Source organism: Coregonus clupeaformis, chromosome 18 (assembly GCF_020615455.1).
Source record: "Coregonus clupeaformis isolate EN_2021a chromosome 18, ASM2061545v1, whole genome shotgun sequence".
Taxonomy (NCBI): domain Eukaryota; kingdom Metazoa; phylum Chordata; class Actinopteri; order Salmoniformes; family Salmonidae; genus Coregonus; species Coregonus clupeaformis.
The window spans coordinates 28,338,993-28,355,851 of NC_059209.1; the positions used below are offsets into that span (position 1 = coordinate 28,338,993).

General features: G+C 45.6%; 1 protein-coding gene across 2 annotated transcripts; it reads left to right on the forward strand.

Annotated features, from left to right (window-relative positions):
• Positions 1-579: 579 nt before the first annotated feature.
• LOC121530661 (transmembrane protein 150A) lies at positions 580-16,342 on the forward strand. 2 transcript variants are annotated; one of them, XM_041835794.1, is made up of 8 exons: positions 580-749; positions 2,361-2,599; positions 2,850-2,897; positions 3,067-3,153; positions 7,741-7,808; positions 12,775-12,902; positions 13,848-14,025; positions 14,372-16,342. In XM_041835794.1, exons 2-8 carry the CDS (start codon positions 2,535-2,537, stop codon positions 14,674-14,676), a joined length of 879 nt encoding a protein of 292 aa, XP_041691728.1. In that variant the 5' UTR covers positions 580-749; positions 2,361-2,534; the 3' UTR covers positions 14,677-16,342. The 2 variants fall into 2 exon arrangements, with proteins under 2 accessions (XP_041691728.1, XP_041691729.1); XM_041835795.1 differs by having other exon boundaries at positions 2,365-2,599.
• The last annotated feature ends 517 nt before the right edge of the window (positions 16,343-16,859 follow it).

The following is a 16,859-nucleotide window of genomic DNA, read 5'->3' on the forward strand; positions in this document are numbered from 1 at the left end:
AAGAAAACTTATCTATCTTAACCTATCTTATCATAATGTTAGAGAACTGTTTATCTGAGAAACCTGAAGCCGATGAGCCTCCTCATTTTTCTTCATGGACCTGTAACATCGCCCTCTCACTGTCACCTCACCGTTAACTACACTTGAGACTGTTTCAATACAGTGATTGGGAGAAAGGGCGCAGCATTAGCCATTAATACATTACTGACTCTTATCTTACGGTCGATACAAACAGCAGTAATATTAAAAAGAGGCTGCAAAACAGAAACTCGTCAGCTCATAACCTTCGCTAGCATAGGGCTAATTTAAGCTAAATAAAGATAAACACGTACCTTCATAATCAAACAGGTAACCTTCAACGAAGAACTTGTAGCCTTTATCAAGCTTCGATCTTGAAGTAAGGGACCACTTGTCAGCAAGTCGTTCTACGTCGTTAAGTCGTATTGGTGGCAGATGTGAAAGGGACTGGGTGAACTCCATAATGATGTGCTACTAGCTAAGCGTTCCTAAGCGACACCGGATGTAAACATAACCTGCATCGCGGCAGAACGGAAGTTGTCTGACGTCACGTGAAAAGGGCCTATACAACTTTTGGATGTAGTCTGCCATAAAACCCACAGACGAAGAAGAAGAAGAAGAAGATTATTATTCTTGAGTGGCACGCACAATCGAGTGGTGGGGTCCGAAAGAGGGGATCGTTTGAAGGGAAACCAAGGTTGATGTTCGTGGTGGGAATAGCGGGATCTTGGGTATGTAAATAGTGATTTTCATTATATGTGCTACTGTTGTGGACGTTTAACTTGCATGCGTAAACGTACCGTTTGTGTCAAAAGCTAACTAGCATAAAATAGCTTGGGGGTGGGGGTCAAAACTAGCCAGTCAGGCACCACTAACGTTAGCCCCTCTGTCTTTTGTTCGGTTGTCAGCCCGTAGCCAGCCAGTCAGCTAGCTGGCTAACAAGCTACTTGCTTTGGAGAAAGGGGAGAATAATTACCTAGCCAGCATAAACCAGCTGTCTGTCAGTGAATACATTTTACCTAACGTTACTGCCGCGTTAAAGCGGAGGTTGTGTACCAGTAACTTGTTAGTTAGTAGCAGTGTTGACTAGCTAGCTATTTAGCTGTTGGTTAGCTTACGTTAGTTTGTTTCGCTAACTAGCCCATACGCAATATGTTTGCTATGTCGTAAGCTAGCTAGGAGGAACGATTTAATTAGTAGGATAAAATGCATTACCTAGCTAGCTACTGTAGGTAGCTAGTTTACCTGTCACACATGCAGGGTGTACTGCCAACCATTTGAGAATAGCTTTAATTAACTAGTTAGCTAGTGGTTAGCTAACGTTGGCTTGATAGCTGGCTAACACAGCCGGTGTTCTGACAATGATGATGATCTGATCATCCATGCAAGCCACAGTGCAACAATGGATCATAGCTACTCAATTTCAACACCAGTCAGCTAGATAACCCAAAATGTGTTGCTTGCTGCAGGTGGACCTCAAATGAATTAGCCTAGCTTACGATAGAGACCCCTGCCCTGGCCTTACCAAGTCAGATGCTTCAGTGACAGTGGGGTTGATCATTGTGAGACTTGAGAAGAGATATCCTGCTAAATATGGAAATTGATCAAGCCTAGACAGGAAATATCCTGTCATCAACCTCTCCCTTATCTATTCCCTGTGTAATTGTATCAGGAAACAATGGCCTCTCTCATTTGTCACTGAGATGGGTGCTCAGTATCTCTTCCGCCCCCACATTGTAGAAAATGTACTGTATTACAGTACTACTTGAAAATGAAACTACCCCTTTAACCTAAGTCTTAGTCTATTTTCTAATGTGATCATGGAAAACCAAGAGCTTGTTTTAGTTGGACGTTGCAGTGGGATCATTCTTCGCTCAGACTCACAAGGATTAGAATGAACTAAGGTCGAAACTGCACACTGTGCAAAATGACACCGCTTATAACGTCAGTCAACACATTCATTTTACTAATGAACAATCAGATTTTGTTTTCTTCTGTAGGTTATACTGACAAAGGGTTATTTTGACAAAGAGCATTGGGCCAGTAACCGAAAGGTCTCTTTTCTCCCCCTCTCATTTCTCCCCTACTCCCCCTCTCATTTCTCCCCTGCTCCCCCTCTCATTTCTCTCTGCTCCCCCTCTCTTTTCTCCCACCTGCTCCCCCTCTATTTTCTCACCTGCTCCCCCTCTATTTTCTCACCTACTCCCCTCAATTTTCTCCCCTACTCCCCCTCTTTTCTTGTCTGCTCCTCTTTTCTCCCCTCCCCCCTCTTTTCTCTTCTGCTCCCCCACCTTACATTTGTCCTTTTGTTCAACTCTCTCACTCCCTGCTCTGTGGTAAAGACAGCTGCTGGTTGCAGGCATCGAGTGGCGTAACAGAAGCAGTGTGCCATCCCCCTGTCCTCCTACCCATGTCTGTCCTCCCAGCCTGTTAGTGTCCCCTCATTGTCTGCCTTGTCCAGCCTAAAGACCTCCTCTCCCTCATGCTTTGGACAAAGCCAGCACACTGCCAGCCCAATGACTGCCTGGATCGTCTTGCCTGTCAGCCTCTCTGCCTTCTCCATCACAGGAATATGGATAGTGTGAGTTCTCAAATACTAGGCTCCAGTTACATTTGACCTCCATACTAAGGGTGTATTACAAAGTGATTGACAGAGAAACATTGATAGATCCGGTTTCTTGGACACAGATTAAGCCAAGTCCTGGACTTTAAAAAGCATGCTTAATGGAAAATCTCAATCTTTAGTCCAGGACTAGGCTTAATGTATGTCCAGGAAACCAGCCCATAATGTTGTGATTTTAAATCATTGATGTGTTTGTTTTCCCCCACAGCTACGCCATGGCTGTGATGAACCATCACGTTTGTCCTGTGGAGAACTGGTGAGTGATGCTTCAGTGAGAGTTTCTTTTAAAACATTGTGGGAGTAAAGAAGACCCAGTTTTGTCTTTGGATTTATAGCCTACATTGACGTGATACTACAGAATATCATCTGCTTGACTGAACAAAAAAGGGCTAATTCCCTCCCAAAATGGTGTATCTTGTGTGCAGGTCCTACAATGTGACATGTACAGAGGAGATGCCCAGGCCAGGCTTCCCCAAGACGTGCTGCACCATGCAGGACATCCCCCTCATCAGGTCTCACATTCCTTCTCTCTCGCCTTTCATGCTGACCACACCTGCCGCGTTGTGTGCGCGAGCGTTGCAAAATAAATGTACACATGCATGTTATTCAATCATTTCATCCAAACTGCTCGCGCGCGTCAACGAGTGTCAGCGTAGCTAGGCGCTAGAATAGAACTTGCTTCTATTTGTGACGCTTGACGCACTGCAAGTCCCGCATCTCCCATCTCCTCATTGGTTTTTAGGAGCATATACACACGTGGGTGATTGAAAGATGAACAAGGTCCACACTCCAGTCCAGTTGGTTGCAGTAATGCATCTTAAAGTTGGTTGCCAACCTAGAAACTAACTAGGTTTCCCCTTTTATCTGTGGATTAATTGTCGGGAGTAAAGAACACACGATTTTGTGTGACTCAAAATGGGTTGATATTCTACAAAGATCCAGCCCAAAAAAAGGACCTAGTACATTTCAGGTAAAATAACAACCCATTGTTTATATCCCAGGACAAATTAGCTAGCAACAGCAAGCTAGCTAGCTAAATGTCAAATTAATATAGTTGGTTCAGAGTTCATTTAGAAATTTCAGCCTGTGTGTCCTGATCGCGTCTGGTGGGGTTAGACAAACTCAACATGCGCACGATGACGCACGCACGCGCGGTCAGTGTTGACCAATGTTTGACTTGTTTTCAAATTCTTTGTGGGTCTGTGTGATCTGTGGGAATTATGTATCTCTAATGTGGTCATACATTTGGCAGGAGGTTAGGAAGTGCAGCTCAGTGTCCACCTCATTTTGTGGTCAGTGGACTCTAAAGAGCCAGGTCTGCCTATGGTGGCTTCTCTCAATAGCAAGGCTATGCTCACTGAGTCTGTACATAGTCAAGGATTTTCTTAATTTTGTGTCAGTCAGTGTTCAGGTATTTTGCTACTGTGTATTCTCTGTTTACAGCCAAATAGCATTCTAGTTTGCTCAGTTTTTTGGTTAATTCTTCTAGTTTTCTTTTAGCGTTCTCATAATTTGGTTGGGTCTAATTGTCTTGCTGTCCTGGAGCTCTGTGGGGTCTGTTTGTGTTTTTGAACAGAGCCCCAGAACCAGCTGGCTGAGGGGACTCTTCTCTACGTTAATCTCTCTGTAGGTGATGGCTTTGTCATGGAATGTGTGAGCGTTGCTTCCTTTTAGATGGTTGTAGAATTTAAGATATATTTTCTGGATTTTGATAACTAGCAGGTAAAGTCCTATTTCTGCTCTGCATGCATTGTTTGCGTTGTACACATTTATATTTTTGCAGAATTCTGCATGCAGAGTCTCAATTGGGTGTTTGTCCCATTTTGTGAATTCTTGGTTGGTGAGTGGACCCCAGACCTCACAACCATAGAAAGCAATGGGTTCTGTAACTGATTCAAATATTTTTAGCCAGTTCCTAATTGGTACTTTGTTGAAGCACCTTTGGCAGCGATTACAGCCTTGAGTCTTCTTGGGTATGACACTACAACCTTGGCACACCTGGATTTGGGGAGTTTCTCCCATTCTTCCCTGCAGATCCTCTCAAGCTCTGTCAGGTTGGATGGGGAGCGTCGCTGCACAGCTATTTTCAGGTCTCTCCAGAGATGTTCGATCGGGTTCAAGTCCGGGCTCTGGCTGGGCCTCTCAAGGACATTCAGAGACTTGTCCCGAAGCCACTCCTGCGTGGATTTCATCAAGGATCTCTCTGTACTTTGCTCCGTTCAACTTTCCCTCGATCCTGACTAGTCTCCCTGTCCCTGCCGCTGAAAAAGATCCCCACAGCATGATGCTGCCACCACCATGCTTCACTGTAGGGATGGTGCCAGGTTTCCTCCAGATGTGACGCTTGGCATTCAGGCCAAAGAGTTCAATCTTGGTTTTATCTGACCAGAGAATCTTGTTTCTCATGGTCAGAGTCCTTTAGGTGCCTTTTGGCAAACTCCAAGAGGGCTGTCATGTGCCTTTTTACTGAGGAGTGGCTTCCGTCTGGCCACTACCATAAAGGCCTGGTTGGTGGAGTGCTGCAGAGATGGTTGTCCTTCTGGAAGGTTCTCCTATCTCCACAGAGGAACTCTGGAGCTCTGTTAGTGACCATCGGGTTCTTGGTCACATCCCTGACCAAGGCCTTTCTCCCCCGATTGCTCAGTTTGGCCGGGCGGGCCAGCTCTAGGAAGAGTGTTGGTGGTTCCAAACTTCTTCCATTTTAAGAATGATGGAGGCCACTGTGTTCTTGGAGATCTTCAATCCTGCAGAAATGTTTTGGTACCCTTCCCCAGATCTGTGCCTCGGCACAATCCTGTCTCTTAGCTCTACAGACAATTCCTTCGACCTCATGGCATGTCCAATCAATTGAATTTACTACAGGTGGACTCCAATCAAGTTGTAGAAACATCTTAAGGATGATCAATGGAAACAGGATGCACCTGAGCTCAATTTCGAGTCACATAGCAAAGGGTCTGAATACTTATGTAAATATGGTAATACTGTTTCATTTTTTTATAAATTAGCAAAGAATTCAAAACCTGTTTTCGCTTTGTCATTATGGGGTATTGTGTGTAGATTGAGAAAAAATAAATATTTAATCAATTTTAGAATAAGGCTGTAACGTAACAAAATGTGGGGAAAGGGTCTGAGTACTTTCCGAATACGCTGTATACACTGAGTGTACAAAACATTAGGAACACCTGCTCTTCCCATGACAGACTGGCCAGGTGAATCCAAGGGAAAGCTTAGCTATGATCCATCACTAATGTAACTTGTTAAATACACTTCAATCAGTGTTGATCAGTGGCGGTCGGTGACGTTTAAGATGAGGGAGGACGATTCTTTTTTTATGAGCATGGCCTTATTTCCTTTTACTACATATTGGATGACTCATTCATATTCCATTCACCCAGCTCAATATAACATCGATAGGTTTAAGCTACTACATGATACTCAAATTTTCGCTATACCTATCATGAGGTTGCTACAACCTAGTCTATGAAAAGTTTACAACGTAAGTGTACAGGTTGAGAGAGAAATTTGAGTAATCGAGGTGACAGACAGTGACACATTCAATACCGCCCTGCACACTCTTGCCTGAATCTAGCTGATCTAGGGTGTAATCATTAGTCCAAAAGTTGCAAATGAGAGTTTCTATTGGACAAATTCAGATATATTTATCCCCGTTTTTGTTACTTTGTTAAAAACTGTTCAACTATTGTCTTTCTCTTTGAGTCATTTTATGCATTGCAGTGCAAGCTAGCTGTAGCTTATACTTTCAGTACTACATTCGTTGTCTGATCCTTTGATTAAGTGGACATCATTTCATGCTGCAAGATCTCTGATGGGTTGGAGGACATCCTCTGGAAGTTGTCATAAGTACTGTGTAAGTCTTTGGAAGGAGGTGAGAACCATGAGCCTTCTAGGTTTTGTATTTAAGTCAATGTACCGATAGGAGGACGGAAACTAGCTGTCCTCTGGCTACACCATGGTGCTACCCTACAGAGTGCTGTTGAGGTTACTGTAGACCTTCATTGCAAAACAGTGTGTTTTAATCAGTTATTTGGTGACGTGAATATATTTAGTATAGTTTTATCCAAAAAGGATAACTTCTTTTAATGTTTCACTATTTACATTTTTCTGAAATTCACTAAGGAGGAAGGTCCTCCCCTTCCTCCTCTGAGGAGCCTCCACTGGTGTAGATGAAGGGTTGGAGGTGGGTTAAATAAAGATTTTTAAGGCTTGAGACAATTGAGACATGGATTGTGTATGTGTGCCATTCAGAGAGTGAATGGGCAAGACAAAATATTTAAGTGCCATTGAACAGGGTATGGTAGTAGGTGCCAGGTGCACCGGTTTGTGTCAAGAACTGCAATGCTGCTGGGTTTTTCACGCTCAGCAGTTTCCTGTGTGTGTCAAGAATGGTCCACCACCCAAAGGACATCCAGCCAACTTGACACAACTGTGGGAAGCAGTGGAGTCAACATGGGCCAGTATCCCTGTGGAACACTTTCGACACCTTGTAGTTCTTGCCCCGACGAATTGAGGCTGTTCTGAGGTCAAAAGGGGGTGCAACTCAATGTTAGGAAGGTGTTCCTAATGTTTTGTACACTCTGTGTATGTTGAGGGTGGGACTCAAGCTGCATCCCTGTCTCACCCCACGGCCCTGAAGAAAGAAATCTGTGTTTTTATTGCCAATTTTAACTGCACACTTGTTGTTTGTGTACATTGATTTTATAATGCCATATGCTTTTCCCCCAACACCGCTTTCCATCAATTTCGATAGCAGACCCTCATGCCAAATTGAGTCCAAAGCTTTTTTGAAATCAACAAAGCATGAGAAGACTTTGATTTTGTTTGTTTGTCAACAAGGGTCTCTCTCGCTCTTTCTCTCTCTCATTCGCTCTCTAGTGATACATACATCTACAAAGTCTTAGCCTTGTAACCAGACCAGAAGAGAAATAGTTACAACCTTATAATAAACCAGTGTCATGCATGCCTTTTCCTAACATTTGAATCATGGTCATAATATAGGCCTAGTCAACTAGTGAGTGCATTACTTATGTGTTTTGGGTGACATGTTGTTTCCTCCCCCCTCCCTCTTGTGTCTCCTACAGTAAGTGTGGCTCCTTCCCCCCTGAGAGCTGTCTGTTCAGTCTGATCGGGAACGTTGGAGCCTTCATGGGTAAGAAGAGTCTCTTCTCCATCCCAAATGGCACACTATTCACTATTTAGCGCGCTATTTTTGACCAGGACCCATAGGTCTCTGTTCAAAAGTAGTGCACTATGTAGGGAATAATAGGGTGTCATTTGGGATGCAGCCCTCTTCTGTCATCACTCCACAGCCACACTCACTCACACTGACAATAAGCTGTGCCCTCTGTATCATTCATCAGTGATATCTTGGAGGTTAAAGGAAAAATCCACCCAAAACCACTCATTACTTTAATTTACAGTGTTAAATAACACTAATATGTGAGTTTTCTTTTTTGGTGAACAAATGTTTCATTTTGCTGTTATAATAAGGTTGGTAGTAACATGGAAAATTGTTGTGGAAATCTGTAGGTGTTCAAGTCAACTACAAAATCCACAATGCAATACTCGCTCTATGGGCTGGCTGGCTGGCTTGGTAGCTAGCTAGCTAGCAAACATAGCTACACACAATAAAGCCAAATACAATATCAGCATGTAATGTAGCTAGATAGTGCAGTTTGTTTAGGCAATTTTACAGCTATCAATTTAGGAGTCTACAATCTCACCATGTTCAACCTGCAGATTGATGTGCCTCACAGAGGGAAGTCTAACATTCGCAAAGGCAGATATACTTTTGAGGAGATGGGAAACGTTGCCCATGCTACGTCAATGGGCTGCGCGGTGCATTCTGGGCGATTCTGGGACAAGGAGCGCACTCCTTCAAGGCGTGAATGGGAGTCTATTGGGCGCTAGCTCAAAAACCCCACATTAGCATGAATTTCGTCAACAAGAAGTACAACATTACAAATCTTTTCTCAGATGTGAGATAATTAACTTGCCATCTGGATGGTCTTCAGAGATAGATGGGAGGGGTTGAGAGTATCTGAAGGATGGGATAAAAACAAACAAAAGGTAACTATTGTAAAATACATTGTGTATATATATATATATATATATATAAACTGGAAGTAGAAGCCTAAGTGTTATCCATTCGTTTACTCCAATTAGGGGAGGGGTGGTAGGGTTAGGGGGAAAATAATAAAGGAAAATATATAACACAAATGTATGTACAGTGCATTCGGAAAGAATTGAGACCCCTTGACTTTTTCCACATTTTATTACATTACAGCCTCATTCTAAAATTGATTAAATTGTTTTTTTCCCAAAAAAAAATCTACACACAATACCCATAATGACAAAGCAAAAACAGGTTTTTAGAAATTTTTGCAAATGTATTAAAAATAAAAAACTGATATCACATTTACATAAATATTCAGACCTTTTACTCAGTACTTTGTTGACACACCTTTGGCAGCGATTTACAGCCTCAAGTCTTTTTGGGTATGACGCTACAAGCTTGGCACACCTGTATTTGGGGAGTTTCTCCCATTCTTCTCTGCAGATCCTCTCAAGCTCTGTCAGGTTGGATGGGGAGCGTTGCTGCACAGCTATTTTCTAGGTCCCTCCAGAAATATTCGATCGGGTTCATGTCCGGGCTCTGGCAGGGCCACTCAAGGACATTCAGAGACTTGTCCCGAAGCCACTCCTGCGTTGTCTTGGCTGTGTGCTTAGGGTTGTTTTCCTGTTGGAAGGTGAAGTTGGAGCAGTGCTCTGGAGCAGTTTTTCATCAAGGATCTCTCTGTACTTTGCTCCGTTGATCTTTCCCTCGACCCTGACTAGTCTCCCAGTCCCTGCCGCTGAAAAACATCCCCACAGCATGATGCTGCCACCACCATGCTTCACCGTAGGGATGGTGCCAGGTTTCCTCCAGACGTGACGCTTGGCATTCAGGCCAAAGAGTTCAATCTTGGTTTCATCAGACCAGAGAATCTTATTTCTCATGGTCTGAGAGTCTTTAGGTGCCTTTTGGCAAACTCCAAGTGGGCTGTCGTGCCTTTTACTGAGGAGTGGCTTCCGTCTGGCCACTCTACCATAAAGGCCTGATTTGTGGAGTGCTGCAGAGATGGTTGTCCTTCTGGAAGGAACTCTGGAGCTCTGTCAGAGTGACCATCGGGTTCTTGGTCAGCTCCCTAACCAAGGCCCTTCTCCCCCGATTGCTCAGTTTGGCCAAGCGGCCAGCTCGAGGAAGAGTGTTGATGGTTCCAAACTTCTTCCATTTAACAATGATGGAGGCCACTGTGTTCTTGGGGACCTTCAATGCTGCAGAAATGTTTTGGTACCCTTCCCCAGATCTGTTCCTCGACACAATCCTGTCTCGGATTTCTACAGACAATTCCTTTGACCTCATGGCTTGGTTTTTGCTCTGACATGCACTGTGGGACCTTAAATAGACAGGTGTGTGCCTTTCCAAATCATGTCCAATCAATTGAATTTACTACAGGTGGACTCAAAACAAGTTGTAGAAATATCTCAAGGATGATCAATGGAAACAGGATGTAACTGAGCTCAATTTCAAGTCTCATAGCAAAGGGCCTGAATACTTATGTAAATAAGGTATTTTTGTTTTATTTTTAATACATTTGCAAAAATGGCTTAACCTGTTTGCCTCATCATTATGGGGTATTGTGTGTTGATTGATGAGGGGAAAAAAACAATTTAATCAATTTTAGAACAAGGCTATAACCGAAGAAAATGTGGAAAAGTCAAGGGGTCTGAATACTTTCCGAAATGATGCAGACAATTACTTTGATGGAAGCTACAATATGCATGTTTCTCGACATATACACTGACTTTGAGAAGGGATTGCATGACGATTAGCTTAGCAACCGTGTGACGCAGCATGACAACGTGAACACGATTAGTCGACAGTCTGCTGGGTGGGGCGTAATACGTTCCTTCATTGATTGGATTCCTTTATCCTTTCTATAATATGTGCTAGACCCTCTGTGAAATTACACGTTTCTCAATGTTGGAATATCGCAAAAATATGATAATTGGCTCATTTGAGAGGTTGGTTGTTTGTGCAACAGTGCAAATAATACTTTTGCTGTGTCATGGTGATAATGATCTGAAGGTGGTGGTTAAATACCTGTAATTATACATTATATCTGGGTTTTTTTGTCATTGGTGTCAAGAATATATCACCTCACAGAATCTCCTTTTCAGTACTGTAGTCATTATCACCAAGACACAGCAAACGGGTGCTGAGTTCATCTGTGAAATGTGAACTTTTATCAAAACAAATATTTTACAGAATTTCCTATATAGGCCTAACTGATCTTATGTGCCTGTCTCAGCCATACAGTGTGTGCCACTAGTCAGCAGTATGTGCAGAAGGGCTTTAAATAGGCTCTGCAATCAATAATGGATGTGGCCTTTCCTCCATTTCCCCCCTCATCATCCATGACCTTCCTCCATGACTTCCTGTTCTGTCTTATTTATTACCACTCACTCTGCTCCCTTTTTTCTGTGCTCCTCTTCATCCCATCTCTCTACCCCCCCCTCTCTATCCCATCCCTCTCTCCTCTCCCCTCCCCCTCTCTCACTTCCCCCTCTCTCTTTCTCTCTCTCTCTCTCACTGCCCCCCCCCTCTCTCTCACACTGCCCCCCCACCCTCTCTCTCACACTGCCCCCCCACCCTCTCTCTCACACTGCCCCCCCACCCTCTCTCTCACACTGCCCCCCACCCTCTCTCTCACACTGCCCCCACCCTCTCTCTCACACTGCCCCCCCCCTTCCCTCTCTCTCTCACTGCCCCCACCCTCTCTCTCTCTCTCACTGCCCCCCCACCCTCTCTCTCTCTCTCACTGCCCCCCCCACCCTCTCTCTCTCTCTCACTGCCCCCCCCACCCTCTCTCTCTCTCTCACTGCCCCCCACCCTCTCTCTCTCACACTGCCCCCCCACCCTCTCTCTCACACTGCCCCCACCCTCTCTCTCACACTGCCCCCCCCACCCTCTCTCTCTCACACTGCCCCCCACCCTCTCTCTCTCTCACACTGCCCCCCACCCTCTCTCTCTCTCACACTGCCCCCTACCCTCTCTCTCTCACACTGCCCCCCCACCCTCTCTCTCTCTCACACTGCCCCCCACCCTCTCTCTCTCTCACACTGCCCCCCCCACCCTCTCTCTCTCACACTGCCCCCCCACCCTCTCTCTCTCACACTGCCCCCCACCCTCTCTCTCTCACACTGCCCCCCCACCCTCTCTCTCTCACACTGCCCCCCCCACCCTCTCTCTCTCACACTGCCCCCCACCCCTCTCTCTCTCACACTGCCCCCCCCACCCTCTCTCTCTCACACTGCCCCCCCACCCTCTCTCTCACACTGCCCCCCCACCCTCTCTCTCTCTCACTGCCCCCCACCCTCTCTCTCTCTCTCTCTCTCTCACTGCCCCCCACCCTCTCTCTCTCACTGCCCCCCCACCCTCTCTCTCTCTCACTGCCCCCCACCCTCTCTCTCTCTCACTGCCCCCCCACCCTCTCTCTCTCACACTGCCCCCCACCCTCTCTTTCTCTCACACTGCCCCCCACCCTCTCTCTCTCTCACACTGCCCCCACCCTCTCTCTCTCTCACACTGCCCCCCCCACCCTCTCTCTCTCTCCACTGCCCCCCCCTCTCTCTCTCTCTCACTGCCCCCCACCCTCTCTCTCTCTCTCTCTCTCTACTGCCCCCCACCCCCTCTCTCTCTCTCTCTCTCTCACTGCCCCCCCCACCCTCTCTCTCTCTCTCTCTCTCTCTCTCACTGCCCCCCACTCTCTCTCTCTCTCTCACTGCCCCCCACCCTCTCTCTCTCTCACTGCCCCCACCCTCTCTCTCTCCCCTCTCTCTCTCTCCCCTCTCTCTCTCTCCCCCTCTCTCTCTCTCCCCCCACCCTCTCTCTCTCTCTCTCTCTCACTGCTCCGCCCACGCCCTCTCTCACTGCTCCGCCCTCTCTCTCACTGCTCCGCCCTCTCTCTCACTGCTCCCCCCTCTCTCTCACTGCTCCCCCCCTCTCTCTCATTCATTCATTCATTCATTGCCCCACCCCTTCTCTCCCCGTATCCCTTTCCTCTCTCCAGTGGTGATGGTGTGCCTTCTGCGCTATGCCCAGGTGATTGAGCACAGCCACGGTTGCTGGATTAACACCAACGCTTTGTTGTCTGGCTGCACCAACGCTGTAGGACTGGTCATGGTGGGAAACTTCCAGGTGATTCTCTTCACTCCATTACTTCTCTAGACATACAGTACATCTTGATTCCACATCTCTGCTACCAGTCCCTCTCCAGCTGTGACTGTATTATCCCAATGACTTGATGTCATTTAAACCCCACAATCATTTTTCATTTTAGTCCTTTTAGCAGACACTCTTATCCAGAGCAACTTACAGTTTTGTCAATTATCAAGTGGTGGCTATATTCTCCTGCTGATTCCCTGTGTTGTCTAACGTTTGTCTATAGGTTAAAAACAAGGGGTGGAGGTGGGTGGGTAGGAGTGGGTGTTACAGGCTTTGGTTTTTCTATTTATGTTTTGAGGTTGGAATTTAGCACGTATAGCTCGTTTAGCAAGTAGGGCGCACCTCGTCAGTCAGTATGTGTTACACCTGTGCTGGTTGCCATCTCGTTAGTGGGAAGTTGTTTCACCTGTTTTGGCCCAGGTGCTATTTAGGAGTGGCTGCCCCAGTGCTCCAGGGGCAAGATTTTGGGGAGAGCTACACTTCACGTAAGCTGAGGTGTGATTTTGAAAGAAGCCTGAGTTTTGGTGTTTGTTTTGCTCCATATTCTTTTTACTCCCTATCCTGTGGGTTTTTCTTTTAGTTTGTCTTTTCGGAGGCAAACATAGTGGGCATCCATGGTGGGTGTCTTTTAGAACCCCTTACTAGAGGCTTTGCCAACTTTCAGTGGGCACCCACATGGGTGCATTTTGGAACCCCTTTCTGTTTTGTTTTGGTTGTTAAAGTGATTTTCTTTGTTAGCTCCCTTTGTTGTGAGCGACATTTTGAGTTTGTCTTGTGGGAACGTAACAGTGGGTGGGTTCAGGGGGATGGTCAATGGAATTTGGGTATTCGGAGCGGCTTCACTTGTGTATAAAAATGTATGTTTTCAATCTCAATAACAAAATAGATTCATAACATGTTTCCCCCCTCCTTGGGCAGGTTGACCATGCCAAGTCTCTCCACTACGTTGGTGCGGGCGTGGCGTTCCCTGCGGGTGTGCTCTTCGTGTGCCTGCAGTGTGTTCTCACCTACCGGATGGCCATCACCGCCCTCGACTACTGGATGGCACACGTCCGCGTGGCGCTGGCCGCAGGAGCCCTGGTCTCACTTGTCCTTAGTATCCTTCCTGACTCGCTGGGATTGGTGGAGGGTGGGGGCGGGTTATTAGATATTGGTGACTGATCATTTCCCCATAGCATCATGTAATTTCAATCAAGCACAGTTAATGTGGGATGTGATGTGTAATTTATCTTCTGTAATGAAACCTTGCAATGGCTAGTCTGTAAAACCGCGTAAGCCGTAGTCTAATTCCTGTCAGTGGTCTGTGATGAATATGGCTCTGGGCAAATGTAGTGCACTACATAGGGAATAGAGTGCCATTTGTGACGCATCCATATATTTATTGATGTGGCCTTTCCTCATCCATCGACGGGGCTATTGTGTCTCCTTAACTCTTTCCCCAGGTGGTATCTTCTTCATCCACGAGAGCTTTGTTCTCCAGCACGCGGCAGCCATCTGCGAGTGGGTCTTCACCGTGGACATCCTTGTCTTCTACGGTACCTTCACCTACGAGTTTGGCACAGTCACCAACGACACCATGATGGTCGGCCTGCAGCAGACCTACCACCACTCAGGGGTCATGATGGGCGGCGCGGCCAGGGCTGGGGTCATGTCGCTGGGCATGGGAGCCAAGGGCCTAAAGTCTCCTGGAGGAAGCAGCACATCCACCCATCTCAACTGCACCCCAGAGAGCCTAGCCATGTTGTAGTCTGCGGGGGTCACAGGCGATCACTACACTGCACTGCTGCAGAGGGGAACCACCACACAGGCAGCAGAGGTCAGGGGTCAATGAAAGCACTGGCCAGCCAGAGGGAGGAGACAAGACATTGAAAATCACAAGATATGATTGACACACCGGGTCGGTATTGGGTTTTTGTGTTTTAATAAGCCGTCCGCTTCTCCACATCAGCAGAAAGGATCACTTACACAAATAATACATATCTGGGATGGTGAGGGGCTGTGAATGTTTCCAAGATGGCTGCTGGCACACTGGCCTCTCTGCACATTGACATGATGATACCTTATTTCTTTCTTAAAGATCAGTGTTGTTCGACCGGTCACTGAGGCTTTTGCCATGTCGGGATGGCAGACACAAAATGTTTATTTTATATGCCAACAGTTGTTGTTTTTTTGCCACATTTTACAGACTTCCTCTACCTGGCCATGGTTTGTGGTGTGGCCCAGTCGGCCTGGTCTCTCATGCCATTCAACTCTGCACGCTACAATTTGAATGAGAGAGTAGAGTGCGTCGTTGGATTGATCAGACTTGGTTTGAGTTTTTTCTTTTGCGTATACTCTGCCAATGTTAAAGCATCGTAATAGAAAATATTGAATGTTTGAGAAGTGGAACTATAGATAGTATACCGTTATGTACATGAGAAGTCAGCCTGGCCTCAGAGCAATACGAAATATACTTTACGTATTTCTGAGCACCTCCAAGACGTATGATACCTACTAATGGTCTAGTTACTTGAGACAGAAACTAAAGTAGGGAGGATGGGTGGGCGTAATCCGCGACAGTCTAGCAATCCAAAGGTTGCATGTTCGAGACGCGTCAGGGACAACTGTAGCATTTTAGCTAACCCTTATTGTAAACGTAACCCAATTCACCTAACCTGCTATGTAAATCCACCCAACTTATGTCATTAGTTCCCCTAACTGCCAACGTTAATTCTCTGTTATGGTGCAACAAGCAAACTGGTCTCCGATAAAGATGTATGATACGTCATGTCTTCCAATTCGTATGCTATTGCATGACCGGGTAAGACGTATGATATTATATGTCCTCTAATTCATATCATATTGTACGACTGCTATTCCATTCATAATGTAGCTTAACATAATTGTTGTCACAGATTTATGTACAGAATAATACGAATAGCCCTGAGACCAAATTGGACAGGTTGTAGGCACATGCCTTTTTATTGATCAATCAAGTATAAATGAACTGTAGAAGGATTTGTGAAACAAGAACATTTACACATTTTGTGCCCAAGACCTCTAATAGCTGCCTCAAAAGGGCAAGCGATATGAATGAATTGATTTCTTATTGTTTAAAATGATATCACTATGTTTAGTAATTATATTAGTTATTCCTTAGATGGCATTTTACAGATGTACTGTTTTCAATATTTGTTTGGTGCAGTAATGGCCATTTGATCCGCCAAAGTGAAGTGCCCCGGAGTAGTGGAGTTCTCCATTTAGCGAGGTGTTTGAGACCTTGCTTTGAATAGTTAACACATTGCTCTTTGTTTCTGATCTGGAGTTTTAGCTATAGTACAACATATACGATAGGCTACAATCACAGGAGGTTGGTGGCACCTTAATTGGGGAGGATGGGCTCGTGGTAATGACTGGAGTAGAATAGTATCAAACACATGGTTTCCAGGTGTTTGATGCCATTCCTTTCGCTCCGTTCCAGACATTATTATGAGCCGTCCTCCCCTCCGCAGCCTCCACTGGCTACAATCCATTTTAAAAGGTGCAAATATGACTAACTGAACAATATCTGTCTTATTTGGAAAAATATATAGGGGTATCTACTATTTCAAGTTAAGCTTTATTTGTCACATGCTTTGTAAACAACAGGTGTAGACTAACAGTGAAATGCTCACTTACGGGCCCTTCCCAACAATGTAGAGATAAAGAAAATGGATGGATTCCAGGCTGGTTCCTTGGAAGCCTGATTTGGATACTGGGCAACACAATCTCTGTAAGAGACTTCTCAAAGCCTGTTATTAATGTGCTGAGATCCTGTACATGTTGAGAGCAGGGCTTGTATTTATAGAGTGCCTCAGAGTAGGAGTGCTGATCTAGGATCAGGTTCCCTTGTCCATATAACCTTATTCATTATGATCTCAAAGTGATCCTAGATCAACACTCCTACTCTGA

What these genes read in the sequence shown, in the direction of transcription:
- LOC121530661 (XM_041835794.1), top strand. Translation starts at nt 2,535, where the DNA reads ATGACTGCCTGGATCGTCTTGCCTGTCAGCCTCTCTGCCTTCTCCATC. An exon ending in GAACGTTGGAGCCTTCATGG is followed by an intron (nt 7,809 to 12,774) that starts GTAAGAAGAGTC and finishes TCCTCTCTCCAG; the next exon opens with TGGTGATGGTGTGCCTTCTG. An exon ending in CCTGGTCTCACTTGTCCTTA is followed by an intron (nt 14,026 to 14,371) that starts GTATCCTTCCTG and finishes CTCTTTCCCCAG; the next exon opens with GTGGTATCTTCTTCATCCAC.